Genomic DNA, 12764 nt, shown 5'->3' on the forward strand with positions numbered 1-12764 from the left:
AACACCTCACTTAGAATCAAAACAATAATAATCTCATACTGGAGGCGTTCAAGAAAGGACAGTATCTATCTCACTCCTAATCAACATGTATCAAACATATTTACCTACATCAACTCTTTACTCATTCAATCACTCAATTCTAGCAGGATGAAATGGAGTTGTAATTACTGTTTGATGGCACATGTGTTGCATTACAACTTTCTGTGTAAAATATGTAGATACCTACCACATGAGTCTTTAATGACATTTACCTGAGGAACTTGATCATTGTTGTGGAAAGTGAATGGAAGGTGAAAGATGGCACTGAACGAGAGTGTTTGTGTCTCTGACTGCAGATGTTACAGAGCAATCCTAAATAGGGACTGCTAAACTTTGTTTGCTACCTTTATAACCAGATCTACTTAAGAAAGATGAAGTAGCATTCTGAAGTGTGAAGTAACATACTAACTTAACAGAACTCATGCAGTTTTGTAAACATGGTGAAGAAATTAGAGGTATAGATTGCAGATTGTTAGGAGTATGAACAGTTCTGCTTCAGACAGAGGAAGAGTTTTATGTTTCTTCTGACTTAGACTCACCATGTATATTCTATATCATTTTAACTCAGGTAGACCATCTGAACAACTCTGAGTTGTTCTAAAGTCAATGGAACAATTGGGGAAAATAGAGGAAATTGGGGAATAGAGGGAAAATTAAATGAAATACTTTAGAGACTAAAAATGAAGCAAAAATGTTTGCATATGTTTATAAACATTTGTGAAAAATCACACTTTTCCTTGGCAGAACATGGAATACAACCTTTTATTACTTGTTTCCATTTGTATGTTTCTTTTCACAGATCCATGTATGCTCATTACATATTTTTATTCTAATTATTTGCCTAGCTTTCTTGAATGAATGATTATTGCTATTGTATGCACATGAAGAGCAAAGTACAACTTGTGAACTTTCTACATGTGAAACAAGCTGACTAGCATGAAAAAAATGCAATTTTAGCTCATAGCTCCATATCCATACATAGTGGATATTAAAGCCTGATTTTTGTAGGCAGTACACCTTGCACAAGCATGAACCTTTTGGCAACTATAATAGGATTGCACCAGCAAATCTGAGTAGTTATACTTATCGCTATATAACTGTGGGTAGATGGGAACACTAGGAATGTAGGTGCTCAGGGTGGTTCAGACAGTACTTCTGCAGCACAGAGATTGCAGACACAAGGCTCATCGTGGTTCGTGTGGAGTTGCAGGTGATGTTTGGAGAGTTGGAGTTGCCCTTGGATGTCCAAGAGGCAGAACTCTTGCTCCCTGCCTGAAGGTATCAGAGCTGTGGTGAGGAACTGCACGTCTCCATTTCCTGTGCAAGGCCCTTTATGTGGACCCTTTTCTTTCTTTGGGTCAAAACAATCAAACCTGCAGGTTTTTAAGGCACTTTTTAATGATTAGGTGGGAGAGATACGGTCAGGCCACGGAGCGCACCACTAAGCCCTGCCCAGCCCTCTGGGCCTCCCCCCACCACGCAGGGCCCAGGGCACCACCTCAGCCTGGGGACTGTCAGCCCCTGCCCACATGAGGCTGCTGCAGAGCCCTCAGGGAGCCCTTGGCCCACACCCAGGGTGTGAGTCCCTCTTCTCTCAGCACCCTGGATCCAGAAATAAGCGGAGGAGACACCAGTGGGAGGGTGGGATACCTGGGCATCGCCTCTGTGGGGAGAAGTGTAGCAGAAACAGCTGTGCCAGAGGTCCTGGCTGAGCACACCAAAACAAAACCCAGGACCTTCAGCATCCAGAGGACCTCCTACAACTCTCGTGTTGCTTGGTCTGACCTGTGCACTAGCGGCTGCAGTGGAAAATGACTTGGGAAATTGGTTTGGAAAATTAATCACCTTTCTTTCCATGTCCATGATCCATTCAGCTGACCTGGCTGGGACAGGACTGTTTTGCAGCCTGGTCATTGAGATCCCTTGCCTTCTCGTTGCAGTCAGCTGCAGGCACAAATGTGACGAGCCCTATCGAAAAGAGGTGGCAGGCTGCCAGTGTGACAGTGGGTGCAAAGAGCGTCAAAACTGCTGCTGGGATTATGAAGATGCCTGTGTGGAGCCAAGTAGGTTCTTGAGCAGTCCATGCTCATTGTTTTCCATTCTATTCTGCTTTATTGCATAGTACTAATTGGAAAAAGATCAGTTCTTGTATTTACACTGATATACAGAAGGCCCTCTGGCCATGCTGGAAAAAGGTTTCGGGGCGTGCTATGCCATATATTGACTTGAGGAGGGAGGAAGCCAGTGGTGTTGAGTTGATGCTACATTCAGGTTGTTAGACTGCCTAGCATGAAATATTTCCATCTCTTTCTCAAATTATATCCTCATCTTTTTTCTTATGGAGAGACATGCTTTTTAGGCAAAAATATTAATTAAAGCAATTTTTATGGGCTTCATGTATAGCACAATGCAATGCAGCAGTGCACAGCACAACAGTACAGTACAGCCAACTCCTTCACAGATGACCAGAGCATTTACAGTGCATGTTTCCTGGCCCAGATGAAGTTATGGACCAGTGTGAATGAAATGACAGGTTTTCTTTGACTAGGGGTCTGAAACAATGCCTGTGCACCAGAACTTTTTGTCCTTTTGAAAATTAATGGGAGTTCCTGTAAAGGATATTGTTGACCTTATGTAGGCTCGGGGATTACTTGTGAATTAATGGAATCAGAGGTTTGCAGTGTTCTTCCAGGAAATTTGTTTATTTCTGCTTCGAGTCCAGATTCTTTTCCAGCTAGTCCCTATGCTGTCTTGGCAGCAGCTCAGTTTTTCTTCATCCTTATCACTTTCTGCCTGCTTCTGCCCTTAGACCCTTAGATCTTTTTTTTTTTTTTTTTTTTTTTTTTCTCTATCTGCTGGGAATTATGCACAAGAGAGAGAAAAAAAAAAGATCTCTTGCCTTCTTTCATTTTAATTAATTTATTTATTTATTTATTTTTGAAGGGTGGAAGGCATTGAACAAGATGGCTTTGGTAACACCTTTCTAAAATGAATTATTCTATGATTTGGTGTTACCATTCAATGGCAGCAACATGTTATGTGTTTTTATGTGTTAAGAGAAATCTTGAATTTTCCTCTTACATGAAACTTTTAAAGTAAATCAAGTAGGACATATGAATAGTGGTTTAACGAAAGCTTTTTTTTTTCTTTTTTTTTTTTTTTTCTGTATGTTTGGGAGATTTCAACACAAAGGAGTTTACATAACATTCTGTGCACTGAATAGTAATCTTTTTCTTATAATTTTCAGCCCGATCTTGGAGATGCACTAATTTCCGTTGTGGTGAGAAAAGGCTACCTGGAAGTTACTGTTCTTGTTCTGATGACTGTTTGCAGAATAAAGACTGCTGTGTAAACTACAACAGCATTTGCAAAGGTAAATCAGAAGTCAGAAAAATTTTATGTAAATGTTCCTGTGAAATAAATGTTTGGTCAAACATTGGAAATATAAAGGTCGATACATTTGTTTCTCAAGGCTGGATTCTTATAGTTACATTTTGGAAGATGAAGATGTTTTGAGGTTAAGCTTTTGGTATTTCTGACTAGGAAGAAGAAGATTTCTGGAGAGAAGTTTGAGAAGTTTCATTCATAAGAAAGAGTGTTCTGAATACTGCAGCATTATGCCAATTATTTTTTTTCCCCCCAAAATAGTTGGAGACATGGTTCCTGCTTCAAACTCCATGGAATCTGAAGTACTTATAGTAGTAGTAATGAGCCCTAATTAAAACTTTCCCTTTCATTTTACTAAAAATTAATTTATAAAATGAGTTTCTTATGTTTTACTTATTTTGAATGTCATTGTTCATACCTGATTATTTCATACAGACTCTGTCTAAACACATAACATCATTGGTAAAATTGGATTACAGAAATGATATCTGAAGAGTATACTGGTGACTTAAAACGTGTTATCTGTTATTAGAACTCCTGTATATTGTGAGGTGGCAGAGATTGAAGTCAACTTCTGCAATGTTATATCTGTCACCTAACTGCAAATGGAAGCTAAAAACAGTCAAGAGTTTGGCTAGATGCTAATTTGTTTGAGCAGAAAGTATTGACCTAGTTAAGATTAGTGTACATCCACACCTCTGATTGCTTATTAGGATAGAAGCTTTCTGTGGTAAGCCAAGAACTTTAACAGCCACTGCTTCTTCTCTTTTCTTTATTTTTTTTTTCCTTCCTTTCATGCTTTTCTTACTTCTTCTTTTATTTCCCTTATTTCTTCCAAAGGGATGGGCAGATCATTATCATAAATGAGTGTATATGTGAAGCAGGTGTAGAGCATTCAAGGGATAACAGAAAGAAAGACCTGGAAGTCAGAAGCCATGGCCAACAAGGGAAGACTGAAGGAGTTTGGGCTCTTTACAGGCAGGGGGAAATAAAAAATAAAGGCTAAAGGAAGTTGTGGCAGCCATCACTAAATGTATAAGTGGAATCTGCAGAAAAAGAAGGTAGTATTCCGGTGTCGATCCTGGATACAGTTAAATGTTACTCCTTTAGAGCCAGATAAAACTTAGGCTAAGCTTTCATAGACGTTTTTCCTCCATTTTGTTTGCTTGTTTGTGTAGTATGTGTGTTTTGTTTTTAACTTACATCTGTAAGCATTAGTCCTTTCAGTGTCTAAAGGCCTAATAGGTTGCGTTAAATGATGTCTAAAGGTATTTTTAGCCCTACTTTTCTATAATTCTGTATTGAAACAAAAAGTGTCAGAAAGAGCTCTAAAAAAAGGTCAACCAGGAAACTTCTTTGTTGTACTATTTGTTGTTTGTATTATTTTGTAATGCTAACTCAGTATTTTCTTTTGTCATTTTAGGTGAAATACCTTGGGTAGAAGAACCATGTACACCACTTGAAACTCCTCAGTGTCCAGCTGGGTAGGATAAAGTTTTTTTTTTTTTCTTCTTTTTAACAAATAAGAAATATTACGGTGGGCAGAAATGCTTCACTCAGCCGCAGTAGGTCTTTAAGAGATTTTTATAATTACTGAGAATAAGATGCCTGCCTATAGAATATTTTCTATAGAAATGGATTATGGCTAGCAACATTTTGTTTTTCTAGAGCCTATGTAATTTTGTTGCACATTCATTTATCATTTACAGCTTAGAGCAGAGTACAGGAGTTCAAATCCAGATTGAAAGTCAGTTTGCAAAGACCTGGAAAAATAGTTAGAGTTGATTCATGTATCACAAATTGCTCATAGTCCGTTTTAGGTTATTAGCACAGTATCTCTGATAATTCAATCTTGACCTTCTACGAACTTATGTAGGCTACAATAACTTAGATTAACTTAGATAGATAACTTAGAAGACTGCAATTCTTTATCTAAGTAACAGATTTATTTATTTATTTATTTTTACTCAAAGAACATATGGGAGGAAAGGTTAATTAAAAAAGAAAATATGAAAGTAGTGCTATATCTGCAATATCTGGAACATGGAAATTCTGATGCCCACCTGTAGTTATTTTATAAAGATATTTTATATCTACAGGCAGACATTATAAGTATAGGATAGGCAGAAATATCGTTTAAATGTTGTTCTCAAGATAAAAAGGATTATTTTCTGGCTCAGTCTCAGTATCTGTCATGTTATTATTATGTTATCTATTTTACTGCCAAATTATACTTAATTATAGCAATTATACCTTTAGTAGTGCAGCCTCTTTCTAAAGTTCATGGGTTCCTGCGTGCACCTCCAAGCATAGGTACAAAGATACATACTTCTTAGGTTAACAAATAACTTACAGAGTTCACAAAGTTTCATAGGCTAAAATTTAGACATCAGTGGAGGAAGAAGGCCGCTTTAAGTGCTGTAAACAACACAGCTACATAAAGCTCCATTTTGTTTCAAACTCCAATCAGCAAGCTATTTTATGCAAAATGTTTGTATAAAAACTTTTGACGACAGTGTACTTTAGTGTTTTGGAAACACTATGGTGAACAAGAAACTGGGATAGTTTTTTGTTTTTTTTTTTTTTGTGATATTGTGTGATGTGAATATATAACTTTATAGTCATCACTCAAAGTATTACTCAAAAAAGTTCTTCAAAGTCACATATTAGTAACTGCATTTAATCAATAGTTATTCTTTTCAGATGTTTTCCAGGTTTATGTAGTGAACCTTTTCTACAAATTACGAATAATTGGTTCTATTTTTATTTATTTTAGATATCACACATAATGAAACCTATTTCAAACTACATTTTTCATTCAATTGTAAGCATTATTTTTTCTAAGGAAACAGTGGAATACATACTGATGGTTAACAAAAAGACTGAATTGCAAAACTAGATAACTTGATCCTACTGATTTTTTTCCATTTGTGTTATAAGTAAAATGCTGTAGCACTAGCATTTTATATCTCCTAATGCATTTTTTTCTTTATCAGTCCTTTTAGATTGGTTAAAAAAAAACATGTCTAATAACTTGGAAGTTTTTTTTCACAGGTAGCACTTCCTAATTAGAACGTTTACAACAATAATCTAAACATTGTTCTAGAGATCAATTTCAATTTGCACATGTTTTATCATACCTTCCATATAAACTTGGATCTAAGGCTTTTGATCCATGTTCCTTTACAATAAGTCTTACCAAAGGCATGATAGCAGCGGCATTCTTTTCTTAGCTTTGTGTGCAGTCTGTTAGCAGACTTGAGGTAAGAAAACTTTCTTTAGCTCAATGAAAGAGCTAACTTGAAAGATATAATCCACAGAGAACCTGGACTGCCCACTAATGTCTTCACAAAGCAAATGTGGTAAGGTAAACAGCACAAACCTGGCAGTGCAGAGATTACTCTTCCCAGCCCAGAGGCCAGCAGACCCTAGCTGCCTGCTGGATGATTGCTGTACTTTTACAGTTCTTGTGCAAGTGCCCTGAAAGGTTTTTAAGATGTGTAAAGAGAGAAGAGACAGAATTCAATGCTGCTATGTACAGAGGTGCTTTGGCTGTTCTGTACTCTGGGCTTGAATTTGGATGCTAGTCAGTAGATTTATATTTGTAATTAAAAGATGAAAAAGAACCAAACAATTTATTTTCATGGGCTGTATATATAATGAGTAGCTTGTATTTTATGCCTTCAGTGCTTTCTTTTTCAGAAGGATTGTGTATTTGTACTTGAGCTATTTGTTTATCTCTCACTGTGACTTTAATTCTCGGAATCACATGGGAGTTCTGGACACTGCTTTTAAAAATAGAATTTGTTTTGTTGTTAAAGACTTTAACAAGTCACTAACTCTTCAAACTCCTTAATGATCAAGAAGTTGTATTTTCTTACAGGTTTGATGTGCCACCACTTATCCTTTTTTCAATGGATGGTTTCAGAGCGGAATACTTGCAAACTTGGAGTTCTTTGCTGCCAAATATTGAAAAACTCAGTAAGTTACCAGAAGTGCTTTGACTGTTTTCTTTAAAAATCTGCATACAGCCTCTCTAGTCCCTTTTGCTGCTCAACATGCTGCTCACATGTTGCTCAACAATAAGAAGATCCCAAATCAGGTCTCCCTTATCAGTTGTATGCTTATATTATTTCATATTCTACATTAATTCTTGTATTTGAGTGCACAGCAAACGACTCTTTTTTAAGAAGGCCATTAATATTGGTCTGCAGTGTTTTATTAAATAACTAGTTTGAAATATACATTCAAATACAGTTTAAGGCTGAAAAATAGTTCCAGCAAAGGATTTCATACATTTTCTGTACTCCAGTAAAAATTCTATTAAGTAAGGAGATCTTCATTAAAGTATAATACTAAGAAAAAATGCATTAGGTTATTGGGAAGTATCCCTCAAAGGTGCACTTTTCCAAGTCAGATATTTTAACATATTAAAAAGAAGCTGCATATTTAAGAGAATGACAGTGAATATTCTTAGACTTAAATATAATGTAATTTACGTATTGGTATAAATTAATGTATTGATATAATTGCAGTAAGGTTCAAGCAACTGTTTCTCGGTATTTCTTTAGTTTGTGCTGTAGAGGGCTCTAAAAATTGAAAACCATTAGTGCATACTTTGTATTCAAATTTCCTGTATATTTTAGAGCTCAACTCTCAAGATGCTTTGTACCTGGACAAAATCTCTGCAAATTTATTCATTTCTTCTCAGCAGTAATAGTCTAAATTGACAGTGTTTGTGTCTGTTCTGAATATATCATGTTCTGCTTACTGAATAGTAAACAATCTTGTTTGTGGATTACAAAGGATATCCAGGAGCCTGAACTTAAAACAATGTGCAAATGACTTCTTGTGCAAATATTTTATTCTTTGCTGTCTTTCTGACAATGGAGGGAATTTGAATCAGTGAAGAAATCATGCATGAAGAAGTCATTGTTCAATTCCAGTCTTTTGAAAGAGGTGAAAAGGAAATGCCAATTTGACATAAGGCATGAAAACCATGCTAGGTGTATGTTTCCAAGAAATCCCTTTAAACAAGATCCGTTCTAATTCAATACTTGTGGTCAGCTTTACTTATGCACACTCATGCTTATATTTCTCAATAATCTACTGTGAGTAGAAAAGGGAATTTCCTTTCTTTGCAAAAGGAAGACTTTCAAGCTGATTTGTACCATAAAATATTTCCTCTCTAGAACTCCATTAACCTAGCATTTTCAAGAGAGCTAATCAAGCAAGTTGTTACAGAATATATGTTATGAAAATAACTCCTTTACTGTTCAAGACAAATCTGTAAAAAAATTCTTCTGATTTTCTCATTTGTTAATTATTCAGTCCCTCTTTAAACATTCTTATAAGCCTTTTTTTCTGTACAACACTGGAACAGTTTTGATGAATATCAGGCTTTCAATTGTTTAGTTGAACTTGTTCAGTTAAAATCAATTTATATTCTTTAATGGAAATGCTTTATATCAACTAATAAATTGTGCTTCTGGTGAATCAAATAATCAGCTGACTACAGATTAATACAGAGTTGTTTCTCCACATGACATGTTAAAAATGGCATTAAGGCATCTTAGAGTCTTCACACCTTTTATTTTGTGGATAAATAAGTTGAATTGCAGTGCATTTAGCTATTACAGATGTTCAGGTGTGGTAAGTGCCTTTGAAAATTAATTGCTGAAAAGTGGCACAATGGTTGGAGAGGAAGAATCAAGGAACCATCTGTGTTGGAAAAGACCCATAAGATCATCAATTCCAATGATGTCCATCACTGCCAAGTCCACCACTAAACCATTTCCCTAAGCTCCACATCCACACGTCTCTTAAATACCACCATGGATGGCAGCTCCACCACTTCCCTGAGCAGCCTAATACAATGCCAGTCTTTCCGTGAAGAAATTCTTTCTAAAACTTAATCTAAATCTCCCCTGATGCAACTTGAGTCTGTTTCCTTGCGTCCTATCACTTGTCACCTGAGAAAAGAGAATGACACCCATCTTGCTACAAACTCCTGTGCCTTCAAGTTTTCATTCTTGAAGCATGTCCAGCCTTCCTGGACACTTGGGATGGGATTCAGTCCAGAGCAGGGCACCTATATTTAGATATGTTCTTGGAGATGTCTATATACATCTACATGTCCATTGTAGTCAGTGCACTTAGGGTTAGTACAGTCTGTGCAGTATGGTGCAAGTGCCTAGAGGGCATGTCAGCTCAGCTTACAGAGGGTGCCACAGGACTGGGTGGCTTTCTGCATCTACATCAGGGCACAGGTCTCCCATTGATCTTGCATCAAAACTGCTGGCTTCCTGTACACGTCTTGGATATCTGAGGGTATCTAAAATGGCATTGGACTCCAGCGCTGTAGCAACTGAGTCCTTCTGATCACCAGACAGCTCTGCAGATTGTCTCGCCTGGTCTGACCTGAGGCTTCAGTCTGGTTACATAAACGTATATGTCCAGTGCCACTTTGGGTGATTTGAAGTATGAGAGACATCTATTTAGGTTGGCAGACCAGATGCAGGAGCAGCACCTGCAGACTGGGCAGAATCATTAAAGATGTCTTAAATGACCTCAGGCATATAGGGTTCAGGCAGCTGAATTGAGTGTCCTGTGTTCATTGATGGCAATCGAGTGTAGACCTAGCTCACAAGGAAACACCAGAATGTATGTGTTTTATTTTTGGGTTAAATTTCCTGTCTAATACCATAGCAACTGGACAACTGAGCAGCTGGCTGTGGTGATTTTTGTTGTTTGTTTGTTTTTAAGACTGTTAGTTTTCAACTAAAAAAAAAAAAAGGAAATTTATATTAATTCTGTAATCTGTTGCAGAAACATGTGGCACACATTCAAAATACATGAGAGCTGCTTACCCCACAAAAACTTTTCCAAACCACTATACTATTGTCACAGTAAGTGAGAATTTGCTATTTGTACTTTTCTTTATCTATATGACACAGAAAAGATTTTGTGGTATCAAGGAATTAACTAATCTTTTTGTGGAACATGGGAACTCAAGCTATAGAAGTGATATATAAAGAGACATGCTGAGATAGTACATGCAGCAATGTAGAAGGAAGGAGGCATGCCTACATGCTTACATAGGTATGTTATCTGATTCTGGCCTATGAACCTGTTATTCCTGATCTTTGTCAGTCTAATTGGATATGGATGAATAGGGGTGAGGGCGCTGCCACTTGATGAGTGTCTGTGTTAGGATGAGTTTGGCAGCTGATACGTAACCATGTGACATATCTGATACTTAATCTATAGCATATCAGCTTTTAATTGGGTTGTGGAGAAAACAGGAAAACTGAAAGGGAACTTGCAAGGCACACTGAATTCACTGGAAGGAATCTGATGAACTATGTGAGATAGGAAATGTATTCTGTTTCTGTGATAAAACAGCCATAAAATAATTGCAGTACTGTGTATTGCAACATAATTTAGGTTTCATTTGATTTTAAGGTTCATAGTTTTATGTTTGTTTGTTTGTTTTCATTTTGCAGGGATTGTATCCAGAATCTCATGGTATTATTGATAACAACATGTATGATGTAGACTTGAACAAGCATTTTTCACTTTCAGGGACCGAAAAATTCCAGCCTTCGTGGTGGAAGGGACAGCCGGTAGGTTTTCCTCTCTGTTCCTCTATGTCTAAGGGATCGTGTGTCATATTATAAAAAAAAAAAAACCAAAAAGAGAATAAAATGCAAAGTTGTGTGATATACATGCAGTACATGCTAAATGTCCTGTAGGGTTCATATTATAGGCTGCCTACAAAACAGTTTTCTTTCTGAAGGTAAAAGAACTTTTAAAATGTTGACTCAGAGACTTAAAAATTTCTCTTAATGTGACAGTTTCTGAAAAATCCTTAAATATTTTGGCTGTTATTGTAATGGAATTCTTGCCGCAGGAAACCTTAGTAAATTTTTGATAGGGTTTTGTTTTGTAGGTTGTATTTGTTTGGTTTTTTTGGTTAGTTAGTTTTTGACAATTAGCTAATGCAATGAAATTTGCAAATCTACTTCCATAATATATCCATTTAAAAATACACTTATAAAGTCCAGGCATATAAAAACAAGGAATAGGATAGCAAGAAACTTCATTTCCAGCTAAATGAACACTTCTGTGTAAAATGTGACTCATTTCATCAAAAAAACCTACCTCCTGATTGTATCTGTGGTTATGGCTAATATTATTAATTTACTAGAAATACCAAGTAGTACAAAAATAGAAAAAAAAATATTTACACATGTAGTATATGCTTAATGTATCTGTTTAACATACATATATATTTAATTATATACACACATATAGATTATATATTTATATGTGTAGTCGTGTTTATAGTATACTCAAGTACAAAAATCTTGGTGCTGTTGTTTTCTGAAGGATTCAGTAGGGACCACAGTTGCACTCTTTAGAATGAAGAGAAATATACCCTATAATAATAAAATTATATAACTAGAAACCATATCTTCCATCTTCATGATTCATTCCACTGGATCCACATATCCATTCAGTGGGATATGTCATTGGGAAAAAGGCCACACTACCTGTTGTCAGCTATGGAAATACCTGTATGATTTTTTTTTTCCTGAGAATTCCCAAGAAACTGCAGCATACTCGCTCCCATGCTACCAATGTTTCTTCAGAATGTGTACACAGAAAACAAACTTCAAATCTGATACATTTGTTAGGCAACATGATGATTTGTTAGGTACATGATGTATGAAAGAAGAAAGAAATGTATGCCTGCAGCCCATATTTCTGATCCAATCATGTATTTTGATTCTGGTGATCTGAGGTCCTCCAGTGGTGTAAATGCAATAAAATAATTTGTTTATATCTTTATCCATAGATGTGGCTGACAGCAATGTACCAAGGTTTGAAAGCAGGCACATTCTTTTGGCCAGGCTCTGATGTTCCCATTAATGGTACATACCCGGACTTGTACAATATATACAACAAGTAAGTTTTTATAAGGCTTGTGGTAAATTCCCCTAAATTACTCCAAAAATACAAATTGTCATATAACAGTTAAATACCTAAATAATTTAATTTAATAATTACATTTTTAAACAACAGTCTGAGTGGCAAGTGCCATGTCACATAGTCCTGTGTTTGCCATGAAACTGCCATTAATAGTTAAAATTTCCAAACCCATTTAGGTGATTCACAATAAGAAAGGCAAAAGGTACTGTATGTTCTCCCCTCCTAGATGGTTTTGAAAGTTTCAGCCAAGTGCAAACCACTAATTTCCCACTGAGAAGGCATCCTGTAAATAATTAGCAGCCACCTCCAACCTATACCAAAGACTACCATATTTTCACACATAA

At 36.3% G+C, this 12764-nt stretch overlaps 1 protein-coding gene across 2 annotated transcripts in view; it reads left to right on the forward strand.

Annotated features, from left to right (window-relative positions):
- Positions 1 to 12764, forward strand: part of ENPP3 (ectonucleotide pyrophosphatase/phosphodiesterase 3) — a 43813-nt gene that overhangs the window by 5635 nt on the left and 25414 nt on the right. For both annotated transcript variants that reach the window (XM_040552133.1, XM_040552135.1), the window contains 7 exons: positions 1980 to 2102; positions 3287 to 3412; positions 4850 to 4910; positions 7310 to 7407; positions 10255 to 10334; positions 10932 to 11051; positions 12287 to 12396. In XM_040552133.1, the coding sequence (XP_040408067.1) occupies positions 1980 to 2102; positions 3287 to 3412; positions 4850 to 4910; positions 7310 to 7407; positions 10255 to 10334; positions 10932 to 11051; positions 12287 to 12396 (718 nt within the window). The remainder of the gene's footprint in view (positions 1 to 1979; positions 2103 to 3286; positions 3413 to 4849; positions 4911 to 7309; positions 7408 to 10254; positions 10335 to 10931; positions 11052 to 12286; positions 12397 to 12764) is intronic.

Source organism: Cygnus olor, chromosome 3 (genome assembly GCF_009769625.2).
Source record: "Cygnus olor isolate bCygOlo1 chromosome 3, bCygOlo1.pri.v2, whole genome shotgun sequence".
In the NCBI taxonomy this organism is placed as follows: domain Eukaryota; kingdom Metazoa; phylum Chordata; class Aves; order Anseriformes; family Anatidae; genus Cygnus; species Cygnus olor.